This window comes from Talpa occidentalis, unplaced genomic scaffold (assembly GCF_014898055.3).
Source record: "Talpa occidentalis isolate TD23 unplaced genomic scaffold, MPIMG_talOcc4v2.1, whole genome shotgun sequence".
NCBI lineage: Eukaryota > Metazoa > Chordata > Mammalia > Eulipotyphla > Talpidae > Talpa > Talpa occidentalis.
In genome coordinates this window covers 112,494,682-112,509,378 of record NW_026555331.1, presented here as the reverse complement: position 1 = coordinate 112,509,378, position 14,697 = coordinate 112,494,682, and the positions used below count along the sequence as shown (strand labels likewise).

Here is a 14,697-nt window from a genome sequence, read left to right as displayed (position 1 = left end):
ATTAAACAGCTTTTGTACCAAAAGAAGCTATCACAAAAACCAAAAAGGCAACCCACTAAATGGGAAAAAATACTCATATATCACACATCTGACAGCAGGCTAATTTCCAAAATATATAAAGTTCTCACACAATCCAACAACAACAACAAAAACAATAAAAAATGGGCAAAAGACCTACACACTTTTCTAAAGAAGACATTCAGATAGGCTACAGACACATGAAAATGTGTTCAACATCTCTTATTATAAGAGAAATGTAAATCAAAATCACAATGAAGTAGCTCTTCATTCTCTTAGAATAGCCCATATCAAAAAGAATAGCATCAACAAATATTAAGTTTGTGGTGAAGGCCTCCCTGGTGGTGCAGCGGGCTGAGCGCTGCACTGTAGAGGCTCCACAGCCTCTGCAGCGCAGGTTCAATTCCCGGTCGGCCAGGGCGAAACCCACATGGCGTGGCAGACCTCTCCTGCCTCACCCGCTGCTCCCCTCAGCAGTGTCTTCGGTCTGTCTGCCTTTTCTGCTTCCCGCTCTACCTCTGGTGAATTCTCTCACCCTCCTCGCCTCTGACTGTATCCCAGTTCTTGTATAAATAAATAAATCTTAAAAAAAAAAAAGTCTGTGGTGAAAAAGGAACTCATCCCCTGTTGATGGGAGTGCAAATTGGTGGCAGCCTCACTGGAAAACAGTATGGAGATTTCGTTCTTTCTTTTTTTTTTTTAAGATTTATTTATTTATTTATACAAGAACCGGGGTACAGGTCAGATGCGCGGGAGGGTGAGAGGATTCACCAGAGACAGAGCGGGGAACAGAACAGGCAGACTGACGAAATACACTGTTGAGGAGAGCAGCGGGCGAGATAGGAGAGGTCTGCTGCGCCATGTGGGACCCTCTCCAGCAGGCTGGGATCAAACCTGTGCTGCAGAGGCTGCGGACAGCTCCACAGCGCTGGGTGCAACCACCTGCGCCACCAGGGGAGGCCCATATGGCGATTTCTCAACAAAATAAAAATGTAAATTCCATGTGACCAAGCAATACTTCTGTTAGGTATTTATTCTAAAGATATGAAAACTCAAATATGAAAAGATTTATGTACACATATATTGTAGCACTCTCCATAATTGCAAAGTCAACAAATGGATAAAGTCCCTATGGAATATATACACAACAGAGTACTACATAGCTGTGAACAAATGAAGAAGTGGCTTTTGGACAAAATAGATGGGTCTTGAAGTGATTATTGCAAGTGAAATAAGTTAGAAAGTGAGAGATAGATATAAAACAGTGATACTCATTAGTGGAATACAAGTAACAAAAACAGACATACGCAGGTAAAACATAGCAAGAATGAATCTTGGACTCATTGAAAAAATGTACTGGTTATGTGGAGGGTGAATGGCACATGTGCATGGAGGAAGAGCAAAACTATAATCTTAGATTAAAAATTAAAAAAGAAGAATGATGTTACTTGTGGGTCTCTGGCGTATACTTTTTATTACTTTAACAAAATTTTAAGAGTTTCTAGTTTTAGGAGTTTTGTCATTAATTGTGAACAATTAATATCTTTTCTCCTAGTCATCAAAGTTTTTCTTTTAATCAGTTAATATGGTTAATTATACTAATTAATTTCCTAATGTTAAACTATCTTTACATTGATGGAATAAAGTCCATCAGGTTCAGGATATTTTTCAATCTGATATTTTTCACATAGATATATTTGGTTAATAATATCTCAGGATTTTCTGTGTTTATATTTTAGGAGAGACTATATTATTATTTTCTTTCTCATATACCTGTATGGTTGTGGTACTAGCCTCATAAACAATTTGTATAAAATAGGTTTCTCTCTTTCTCGAGCTTTTGGTAGAACTTGTCTTTAAAATTATCTGGACCTGATGGATTTTGATTGTTCATATGTGTATGTAAGGGCAGGGGATGGAGATTTTCAATTTTTGATTCAATTCCTTTTAATACTGTAAGTCTACTCAGGTTTTCTCCTGATTAAGTGAAGTTTTAACCAGTATTTTTCTAGGATACTGTCTATCAGGAATTTAAATTTTATTGGCATAAGTAATTTTTTTGAAAGATTTTTTAATATGAATCAAGTTTTCCTTATTCATTTGTCTTTTTGTTCCTGATTAAGTTTGTAAAATACTTGGTTACTTATTGTAAAATACTTGGTACTTAAAATACTTGGTTACTTGGTTATTTTATTATCAAATAATTAGTTTATAGATTTGTCAATCTACATTTCTACCTTTATTTTTTATTAAATTAAATTTTGTTCTTAACTTTATTATTTCCTTTATATGCATCCTTTATTGTTCTTTTACTAACTTCTTAATTTGGATGCTTAATTTATTAATTTTCAGCCCCTTTTCATTTGTTTTAGCACACTTTAGTGGTATCATTGGACTAGGACTCATTTTTAATGCGAAATCTTCAGCTTTGGGGAGAAACACCTCTCTAGTCTACAAGGTTGTATAAACTCAGACTCAACATTCCCATCAGGGTCAGATTTGAGATTTTTATTTCTATGGAGAGATGATTCCCCTAGCTCAGAAACTAAAGAGTAGCAGATAAGATTTATTTGTCTCCCTAATGCTGGTGGATATATATATTTTCTGGTTCACTTTTCATTGAGAAAAATGTAAAAGAATCATCATTTCAGAACTTCCTTCTGTGTCTCCTCAAACATTAATCAGATAGGGCATTTAAAAATAACTCTCTAAATAGTACCCCTCAGTCCAATGGAGCATTTCATTTCCCCAAATAATATTTAACCCAATTGGTACATTACATATTTTGCTCATTTGTGATTTATGCATCCTCCCCTGACCCCTGGTAGAATTTCAACTCCATGACAGTAGGTGTTTTGATTGGATATTTGCCCAATTATTAAGCAAGACTCACTCTGTTATCGGAAATATTTTAAGGCAAAAGCAAAAACCTTAGCAGAAACTAAAATCATAGATATTGCTTTCCTGCAAACTATGGCACTTAACTATCACTATCACAAATTACTCTCAGAGAACATCATCTTTGTGGGTGTGAAATATATCATATGAACAAAGGGTACTCTAAACACAGGCGTATCATTTAAAGAATAATTGACAATGAACACCCATATAAATAAAACTGAGGTCAAGAATATTGCTAGAATCACAGAAGCCCCCTGTAAATGTCCCATACTTTTCAAACCAGCCTTTCATCTCTTTCACCCAGAGGTAATTACTACTTTAACTTAGGAAGACCACCTTATTCTCTTTATGGCATTAGCAAACAATGTATAATTTCCCAAACAAACCACATAGCTTACTTTTTCCTATTTTCAAACAGATGGATAGATAGATGATATATAGATACATATTGATAGCATTTAAAATACTGTAATATTGGAATATTATTATTATACATATTAAATTTTAAACAAAGTCTGTTACTGCTTTGAAATTAGTGGCTCTGAGGAATGTAATAAATATCAACAAATTACCACGACAGTATACCAGAATTCTAATGAAAAGAAATAGTTGAAAGAAAAATATTAAATAACATATAATAAAAAAGATTTTGTGCTTTTGTAGAAATGTACTTTTTAGTTATATTTTTAATTTCCAAATCATGGAGCATAAATCCAGTTAATTAGGAGTCCAGAGAGAAGGGAAACGAACCACCCATTAAAATGTTCCCATACGGGAAGGTGCCCAATGGTCTAGGGTGGAGGATGATGACTTTGGTGGTAGGTGTGGTGTGGTAACACACATATCAATAAAAATAGATAAATAATAGGGTGGGAGTGGGTGGAACAGGTAGAAGGGCTGTAATGATGGTGGCGGAGGGTAATTAGATTTTTGGTTGGGGGACATGCTATGGTATATACAGCCATTGAGGGGTAGTGCAGTACACCTAAATCTTACTAGGGTGTAAACAAAAGCTAACTGAAAAGTCAAAAAATAAACAAAATTTTAAATGAATAAGCTAATGTTACAAAAGATTACTATCAGAGATATAAAATGTTTCAGCCTTAAAAAATTATTTTTAGGTCACTATCCACCTAGAAAACTCTAGAAAATGCTTTGAATTAGCAGAGTTACTTCTCCAGAATATTAGATTTCCTATAAAGTATGTCCTTAAACACACACACACACACACACTCACACACACACACACACACACACACACACACACACACACACACACACACGAGAATACCCTTATAATCAAAACTGTCATCTGGAAGGGCATATAAGAGAACACAGAATTTAACATTTCCATCAACTTAAAAAGAGACTCAAACCTGTCAAGTTCTTTCTTTTGTCCTCCAAATGCAATCACAGTTCTAATTGCTGCTAAGACCTCTTCAGCTACTGCTCCAGCTTTTGCATATGCCAAGAGTTCTTTATCAGTAAATGAAGAAAGTATCTGTTTAAAAATGCAATTTGAGATTAATTAAAATTCTTTAACAATTTTATATTTTGTAAAGTAAGTATATACACAAATGTTCCTTGTATGTTAATATATGTATAGAATAAAATCTGTCCCATATTAAATTTTGGTCATTATATTCTATTTTTCAACATATATACACACACATATACATATATTCACTTAGTGAGTAATGCCAAATTCTTTTTGAACTGAGATGATATACAATAAATTAAAATTAAAATTTTTTTCCTCACAAAATACCTTGTGGATACTCATGAAAATAAATAAACCTGGGGGCCTCCCTGGTGGCACAGGTGGTTGAGCGCAGCGCTATGAAGCTGTCCCTGCCGGCCTTGGATATACCCACATGGCAAGCAGACCTCTCCTGCCTTGCCCACTGTTCCCCTCAGCAGTGTGTTTCAGTCAGCCTGCCTGTTCTGTTCCCCACTCTGTCTCTGGTGAATTCTCTCACCTTCCTGCACATCCCCCAGTTCTTGTATAAATAAATCTTAAAAAAAAAAACAAAAACCTGGAACTTTTGAGAGATCTTAAATTTTAGAAATGAATACAATTTCAACATTCATTAAAAATAGAGAAAAAAGGCATGACATTAAGGAAATAGGGTGTAAGCTCAACAGTCATTGCTAACACTACTCTGGTTCAAAAATGTTGAGGTCAGAGGCAAAAAAAGGAGGGGACCAAGCATGTGTCATGACAGGACTTCCAGAAAGTTATGCACGTTAGGGCAAGCTCCTTTCCTGGTACTCCTGAGAAAAACATTCAGCCTTCTGGGAAGTCTTTGTTTTGGGGATATCCTTTAATCCTCCAGTTTGATCCCTGAGCATTTATTCTATTGAAGAAACAGTACTAAACTCCTTATATACACAGAATCTCATTTATTCTTCTCTATTGCACAGTAGGCATTATTTCTATTGCACAGTAGGCATTATTCCTCATTATATGAGGAAGCATATTACATGTTAGATATACCTTTTATCATGCAGGCATTTGCTAATAAATAAAATGTCCAGGATCAAGTCTGAGTGCATAAACTTCACAGGCTGAATTAATAGCAACTAGAGTTGCTAATCTCTCTGAAACCAGCCAATATATGTGATCTCAGGTTCCAGAACATCCTACTATGAAAACCAGATCAATTAGTATGGGCAGGAAACTAAGGCTAATACCTAAGTAGTCAACCATGTAACTAAAAAGCATGGAAGCAATTCATAAAAAAATTCTGATCAAATAATATTACACTATTTCAATAAATAATACAGGTATTTGTAAACACATTTGTGTAACTAATATCGATCTATTCCTTCTTATCATAAAAAGCTCAAAATTGTTTTGATTTTAATAGTGCTTTTCTTCCTTTGCTGTGTGAGAAAGTAAAAGAAGCCATGACATATGTATGTATGAGTGGGTGGGTGAAGGCAAATGGACATTTATTAACTGTGTTTTATGTGCAGATAGTGTACTTTTTTTCTTTGGTACAAAGGCAGTATTTTACCAATGCACAAATCTTCCTTACTTCTCAAAGCTATCTTCCTAAGGCTTCCTGAGTCATTCATAGTGCTGAGTTTTGAGTCAAGTTGGTCAATGCTATCCCAAAACAAACTGGTCTGTATGATAAAAGATATTAATATATCCAACATATAATATGCTTCAACTAATATTCTCTGCTCCTCTCGAAACCTCACTGCACAAGAATCCTCCATGTCAGAGAAATTCAACAACAGGAAGATGACTAGAAATATTTTTGAATCAGGAGTATAAAAATATACTATTTTTATTATTGTTAATATATCAAGTACCACGTCAAATTCAACCTGTCTCTTTTTTTTCTTCTATAACCTTTCATAATTATAAGCCTATGCCTACGTATATTTTAAGAATGTAATATAAGTGGAATCAGATGGTATGTAATCTTTTGGGATTATTTTTTCCCCACAAAGCATAGATTCCCGGTGATCCATGCAGGCTGCTGTGTGTCTATGGTTATTTCCTTTTTATGACTGGCTAGTATTCTGTGGTATGGATATACCACAGTTTATTTATCTGTTGAAGGCTATCTGGGGTTGTTCCAATTTGGGGTTAGAAAGATGCTATAAATATTCCAACAGGTTTTCATGAACCTAATTTCCCTTATCCCAGGTAAAAGCCCAGGAGTTCAATTCCTGGACAGTATGACAACTGAATCTTAGTTTTATAAGAAATTGTACAACTGTTTTTCTTAAAAAGCTGTACCATTTTACATTCCCATCAGCAATCTGAATAACCCAGTTTCTCTGCCTTCTCATTAGCATTTGGTATTTCACTAGTTTTTAATTTTATGTAGTGATATCTCATGGTGATCAAAATCTACATTTTGCTGATGGCTAATGATGCTGGAAAACTTTTCATGTGCATAGTTGTCTTGATTAAATGTTCATGATTTTGCTTATTCTCTAATTGATTTGTTATCTTACTATTGAATTTGGGAGTTCTTTATATATTATAGATACTTGTCCTTTGCTGGCTGTGTAATTTGCATATAATTTTTTTTCCAGTTTGTAGCCTGTTTTTTCACCTTCTCATGGCTTTCACAGAGCAACAAATTTTCCATTTCGATGAAGTCTTTTTTATTTATTTATTTATTTATTTATTTATTTATTTATTTATTTATTTATTTATTTATTTTTTATCTCCCGTGAAACTCCTACCACCAATTCCCCTGTGCACCATCACCATAGTCCCTTGTGCTCTTCCCACCCCTGTCCTGATCCCTCTCCCTCCTCCTCCCCTACAGAATGTCTCTGGCTTATGGTTGCCTGTTGATTTTTACTTTATTATAATTACATACATTTGCATATATACAAGTGTGTATGACAAACACTTATAAATTATACTATAATACTACTCTTAAGTCAAATTTAGAATTAGAGTGAAGTCTTTTTTTTTAAAGAATTGTGCTTTTTGTGTCAAGTCTAGGAACTTTTTGTCTTGATCTGAATCACAAAGGTCTCCTTTTACGTCTTTTTTTTATGTGTTTTCATAGCTTTACATTTTTTATGTAAGTTGATGATTCAGTCTAAGTTAGTTTTCATAATGACGTTTAGGTATGAGGTTTAGGTAATATGAGGTTTAGGTAAAAGTTTTGGGGTTTAATTCTGTTTTGTTTTTAACTGTGGATGTACAATTGTTCCAGTATTATTTGTTAAAAAGGCAATTTCTTCTTCTTCGAATTGTTTTTGTACATTATCAAATATCAGCTAGACATCTTTCTATGGGTCTCTTTCTGAGTTCACTATTAGTTTTACTGATCTAAGTATCTTTCTCTCCACCAATATACTGTACCTATTTAGTAAGATTTAATATTAGGTAGTTTCATTTCTATCAATTTATTTTTCTTTATCAATATTGTTTTAGGTATTATGGGCCTATTTCCATAGTTTTAGAATATGTTTTCTTGTAAATTGCCTTAAAGTATAGATCAGCTTGGCAAGAATTGATATCTTTACTGTGTTGACTCTTTTAATCTATAAGCATACTAGGTCTCTCCATTCAGTCTTCTCTGATTTCATTCATCAACATTTAACAATTTTTGGCATACAGGTCCTATACATGTTTTGTTAAGTATGTATGTAAATATTGGCATAAGTTCCAGTTATGTGACCATATGTTCTAGTACTTTGTTGAATGAGAGTGAGAAGGGTACACTTCCTTATTCCCAGTCTTAAGGGGAAATCATTCACTCCCTCATTATTAAGAATTGTATTATCTGTAAGGTTTCTGCAATGATCTTTTCAAATTGAGTTATTATTCCTATCTCCTTGACTTATTGAGAGATGTCTTTTCATCAATGGATATTGGATATTGTCAAATGGTGTGTATGTGTGTGTGTGTGCATGCGCACGCGTGCACATGCAAATATGATTATGTGGTTTTTCTTTAGTTTGTTGATATGGCGGATTATATGGACTGGTTTTCAAATGTTGAACCAGCCTTGAGTAACTGAAATGACTCCCAGGTGATCATGGTATTTTATTCTGTTTATATGTTGCTGGATATGGTTTTCTGATATGTTATTAAGGAATGTTAATTGTTAATCAAGGGATTGGTTTGCAATTGTATGGTGTGTGTGTGTGTGTGCTATGTCTTGGAATGGATTTCTTTTTGTTTATCCTGTTTAGTGTTAGTTCAGCTTCCTGGACTTGATGGCTTTTCTCTCATATGTTGGAAAGTTTCAGCAATTATTTCTGCCAATGCTCCTCTAGTTCCCTCTCTCTCTCCTTTTGGAACTCCAAAAATAACAAATGTTCGATCTTTTATTGTTGCTTGATAGGTCCCTGAAGATCTTTTCATTTTCTTTTTGTTTTGACTGAGTCACTTCTATTGTTCTATCTACTGGTACACTGATTTTCCCCTGTCATCTTCCCTCAACTGGGCTAAACACATCATCATAATTTTCTGCTGTTGTGTCTTTCAGTTCTCTAAATCCATTTTGTTACTTTTTTTTTATAATTTCTTCTTTATTGCTGGCATTTTCTGTTTTTTTCTTTTAAGAGGATCTGTATTTGATTAGTAAAGCATTTTTATGATAGCTGTTTTTAAGATTGTGTTAAATAATTCCAACATCTGATTTATCTCAATGTTGGTGTCAGTTAATTTGCTTTTTTTTTCCTCATTCATATTAAGCTTTTCTTGCTTCTTGGTATTACAAGTAACTTTTATTGTGTACTAAATATTTTAACAATTAGTTTAGGAGACTTGGGGTCACACTCAATTCTTTTATTTTAGCAAGCACTTTCCCTATTTAGGTTAAGCATGCAATTTTTGGCCTACTTCTGTGAGTTGTGGTTCCAGTGACAGTTTAATATTCAGAGCTTTTGTGGTAACATTTTGGTCATTCTGGCTTATCTGGAGCTACCTAAGCACCAACTGGCCGTGCTTCTGCTACCTCAGGAAGTGGAAGTGGTTTTTCAAGATTGGACCATGAGTAATCTCTTGGTGGGAACAAGATGTGTGATGGTTTCTCCTACTCTCTAGCTGCACCTGTATCTTTGGGAGAGGGAAGAGATCTCCAGCACAGAGGTCTTAAGCTTCCTAAATCAAGTTTTCTATGAGTAGGCCCCTTTCTGTTCTACCCTATTATCCTAGTGTCTCAGGCTTGTAAGGATAAGGAAGCTTCCCAAACTGAGCTAGCTACATTTGTTTTTTAATATGATTGACAAGAAAATATGAGAAATTTGTTTGAAACCAAACCAAAAGTTTATAGCAAAATGAGGGTTAAAACCTAGGTCTCCTGGGCCTCTCCTGGTGGCGCAGTAGTTGAGCACTGGGCTGCGAAGCTGCCCGCAGCCTCTGCAGCACCGGTTCAATCCCCGGCCACTGGCGAGGGTCCCACATGGCTCAGAGACCTCTCCTGCCACGCCCACTGCTCCCCTCAGCAGTGTATTTCGTCAGTCTGCCTGTTCTGTTCCCCACTCTGGCTCTGTTGAATTCTCTCACCCTACCGCACTTCTGACTATACCCAGTGCTTGTATAAATAAATAAATAAATCTTTAAAAAAAAAAATAAAACCTAGGTCTCCAGTAATAAGTCTAGGGCTCCATTTACCAAATAAATAGTATGTGAAGTAATGAGTAATTATTTAAAGATTAACTGTCTGTTTTCCTAACTTAACTAGAATAGATATTAACTTTTTTAAAGTTTTTCCACAAATACTGATATGAAGAGTTTGTCACCTAACTTGCTTAGTATTTAAGCAGAAAAATCAATTAACACACAAAGCTTTTGCCAAATATTTCAGCCAAAATAGAAAGAGATTACTTTAACCACCAAGAAAACAATTTAAACCCTGTGTTATTCTGTGTAACAAATTAACAGAGTTCTCAAAACCTCAGCTTCTTCCTCTGTAAAATGAGTTAACATATACTTTAGAGCATTAACAAGTATTTGATTGACTTAAGCCAACAAATGGTAATTACTGTGCACAGTAACAGAAAACACCTATTCAACAGGGTAAAGCTTCTAAACCTTTTTAACACTTAAAATTTATTTTGTCTTAGCTTCGGCTTTGGCTAAGACATACATGTGTACATATATTTTTTCCCCATATATATCCTTTATCCATACGAATTATAGCACTTTCTCCAAGTTGATATTAAACCCAACAGAAATTATTGGACCAATCTCTCCACAGAAACCCACTCTTACACCAAATCAGTTTAAAATGAACATTATGCCCAGCTTTTAAAGGCAAAATATATTTTACAAGATCATAGGAGGGCTTTGTGAAGAGTAAGACAGGCCATGTGAACTACTTTACCTTCATAACTAGAAGAACTGTAGGTTAAGAATTTACATGCATATGGGACTAAGAAGTATACATTTAAAAAATAATCATACCACTGGATTTACAGATTTATAAACACAGAACCATTCATTATGTTGACAAAACTATAAATGAATAGAAATTTAAACAAAATCTACAAAGACATTAAAACCAATAATGTTAACTAAATGGGACATAGTGTTGAGACTAAATGCATTGAACTCAAATCACTACTTGCTATGTGAATATAGCATTGCCCATTAGGAAACAAAATTCTTTGAGTTGAGTATATCCTTTTTATGAAGGCAGAGAATGAGCTATTGGAGGTACTGTTTTCACATTCCTGACCCAAATAACTATCCGTTTCAGGATATCATGGAATCATGGAAGACGAAGAAGTCAGTGAGGTTGCATTTATTTATTTCAACTGATTTTGAACAGATTTAAAACCAAATATCAAGTCTCAAGCCAGGGTCATCATGTGGCAAAAACAGCTTTCTATTATGGCGTGGCGAGTAGAGATAGACTAAACTCCGTATTCGTAGGTTTCACCTACCTTTGCCCAAACAGCAGCAGATACTCCAAGAACAGGACTAATGGCCAAAATCACAAGGGTTAGCTTCCAACCACGTGTAAATCCTATTATAAAACCAGTGACAAACGTCGCTATTGACTGAAAAAACATTGCAATTTTGTCACCAATTCCTTCATTAATTTTGGAGACATCACTAAAAAAAAGTGTTAGAAATAAATATCAGAATTGTGAACAAAGAACTTTTCTCCTGAATCCAATTTTTTGTTTCTTTAGATATTGTTTTTTGGTGTTTGTTTTTAATTTGAGTATGGGGTAAATTACTTTATATCTAGGATCTTGTTTGGAAATTTCCCCAGAAAGTATCATGCTGTGGTTCCACTGCACACTCTCAGAGGATCTCTTGTCTGGCAAGTCCAGGGCTTCATTCAGTGCTAGTAATGAAGGTTCCCTTATGCCTGCCCAGGGTACTGAGAACAAAATATGCATATGACCTGGTATCTGTGCAAAAGGAATTTAATCCCATAATTACTATAGTGCTGCAGATTTGATGTCATCCCTTTCATTTTAGTAAAAATCATGTCTGAATTAAACATAAAACTAGGCACTTACTCTGTGAGCCTTGTGTTCAGCTCCCCAACATCATGTACATCAAACCAGCCGATCTCCTGCCGCATTATAGCATGAAAAAATTGTTTTCTAATTTTGAATATCTGTCTTCCAGCTGCCAGGCACCAGAATGAAACCTGAATGTAAGCAGCAACAAGCACACCAGCGCCAATTCCACTGTAATAATAGGCATACCTGAAAAAGAACAACAGCACTGCACATACTCTGTTTCCTGATCAATGCATCTTACCCCAAGAGACCACTCATTCTTCCATTTTCAGTTATCTGTCTATCTTTTCATCCTCGACAAATAAAAACTAATTATGACAAGCAGTGCAGATGGTCAGTATCCAGCAGCAAATGGCCTTTGGCAATATAGAATTCAAAGTGAAATGGAATAGTTAAGAGTGTGATTTCTACTTTGGTTCAAAACCCAGCTCTTCATTTAACTGATGTGTAATCATGGACAACTACCTATCCTTCCTGAGATTCATGAAGATTGGAGGAGTAACACAGTTCTGTGTGAAATATACTTTGGTTAGTGCCAAAACACAGTACAGTAAGCACTCAGGGAATATCAAAGACTTGAGTGGTACCTCAAAGCAATATAATATTAGGTAAGATGTACCACTGTAGTCCTGTTTACTTACATTTCCTCAGTCACTGTTGATGAGCATTTGGGATGGTTTTAGCACACTAGGGAGTGGAAAGAAGTACAAAACTTGCCAGAAGTACAAAAGTACAAAACTTGCCAGAAGTACAAAACTTGCCAGAAAGTGGGACCAACAGAAGAGACCCCCTGACCTTTGAGATTATTAATCTGGCATACTTGAGATACCAAGAGATAACTGAAAATGAAAAGCATCTGCCTTATTGGCCATGTAGTATCTTACATGCTTAATGAACCAAATAGTAGCCCTTTTAGTTTACACTCTAACAATAAAAAAAGAGCATCTTCTAAAACTAGGTCATTGATCATTTAGAAATGAATGTTTCCTAACTCTGAATCTTTGTATTTAAGAAATCAAACAACCATTGGGTTTTGCTAAGCAATTATTTTTTTCACTTTTAAGACAATAATTCTAAAATGAAATATAGGATACCAATATTACCATTTTTTCAATTCATTACTTGACACCTTCAAATAAAAAAGTTTCTACAAACCATGCCAAAGGCATAAAAAATGGATATATGAAAACCCAAAAGAAATTATGTACTGTTCACAGCTCAGTGTTCAACACAACAGGAATCTTGGTAAACATATCTTTCCTGAGCAACAGCTTGCAATTTATAATATATGTACTGGGGTTATGTAATGATAATATTGTATTATAGTTAATAGATAATGTAATGGTTATTATCCAAGTGGAAAAGATATAGCAAGAGATAGTTATAAAGAAACCCCACTGAACAAGTAGAACTCATGCTTTGATAATCAGTTAATACATTTAAAACATCAGTCTATGCTTATTCAAATAAAATATATTTATATTAATGATGATTATAAGACATTACATTTCATTTTCATCAATATAAAACATGCCTCTCTGTAGGAATATCTGGAGGTACTTTCTTCTCATTTTTCAAAACATGATCAAGAGTCTCCATTTTTTTCAAATCTACCAGGTCATTTCTATAATAATCTGGACTTGATACCTTTTGATTCACCAACCATCATACATCTTTTATAAGCTGCTGTAGGGAGTATACTTCAAAATATATAAATCATTAAGAAAAACTTCCCCATGGTGAGTTAAGACTAGGGTAACTATATTTATTCTGGGGTGTTGTTTCGTTGTTGAGAATTAGATGACAAACTAAAAAAGTCCTGTTGACCAATCTTATCATGACTGAAAGCATTCAAAAAGTAAACTAATAATTTCAAAGTCATTGCAAATAATGTGATTCTTAATTTAACTACATTTTAAAAGGACACCTTGAACTCCTCTAACTTTCATATATTTGACACCCTGTATTTACCAATGCATACGTAACTCTAATTCAGGTTTAACTTCAACTTAGTACACCTTACCCAGCACATTCTTTTCTTTTAAAATCATTATATCCCCCTGAAAAACTAACAAATAGTATTGCTTTCCATGAAACTTGAATTGTTATAATAACGTAAAATTTTAAATATTGCTACAAGTGGATTAATACAGAAAAGCTTAACAGTAGTAAGGAATACGTCGAATTACACAGTCATGTTCTTCTCCAGATATTGGTAGATGATCTTGTCATCAAAACCTAGGAACAACACAAAACAGATACATACCATTGTCTCTCAGTTCTCCATTAAAATGAAGCATATAAAATGAATCAAACTTGAATTACTTAACAATTAAAAAAAATACATCTGAGCCCTTTTTAATTATGTACAAGTAACATGACATGCATTAAAATCCTTTACTGCTGTCTCTGTGCAAACATACACACTAAATTTCATGCAGTTTATTTGTAAGAAAAAAACCCACATTTATTAAGAAGCAGTCAACAAGAATATTGGTATCCTTGAATTAAAAAATCCCCATGATTCTCACAAAACTCTGTCCTTAGCTGTGCTTTTACATCAAAACTTTCAAGCTGGAATGACCTTAGAGATCAGATAGTCCAATATTTTTTTATGTGTGTGGCTGTCAAAGGGCTACTACTGAAGCCAATAGTTGAAGAATATCTGAATAGTATTTAAAAATTAGTATCATTTTTCATTGGTAAATGCCAGAAACTCTGGGCTATATAACAATCTTTTTTTTTTTAGATTTATTTATTTATACAAGTGCTGGGTACAGTCAGAAGCGCAGAAGGGTGAGA

General features: G+C 34.4%; 1 protein-coding gene across 3 annotated transcripts in view; it reads right to left on the bottom strand.

The window, feature by feature from the left end:
* ABCB1 (ATP binding cassette subfamily B member 1) overlaps positions 1 to 14,697 on the bottom strand; it is an 84,692-nt gene that overhangs the window by 49,435 nt on the left and 20,560 nt on the right. For all 3 annotated transcript variants that reach the window (XM_037510590.2, XM_037510575.2, XM_037510584.2), the window contains exons 5-8: positions 14,085 to 14,133; positions 11,890 to 12,081; positions 11,302 to 11,473; positions 4,296 to 4,420 (exon numbers count right to left, since the gene is read on the bottom strand). In XM_037510590.2, the coding sequence (XP_037366487.1) occupies positions 4,296 to 4,420; positions 11,302 to 11,473; positions 11,890 to 12,081; positions 14,085 to 14,133 (538 nt within the window). The remainder of the gene's footprint in view (positions 1 to 4,295; positions 4,421 to 11,301; positions 11,474 to 11,889; positions 12,082 to 14,084; positions 14,134 to 14,697) is intronic.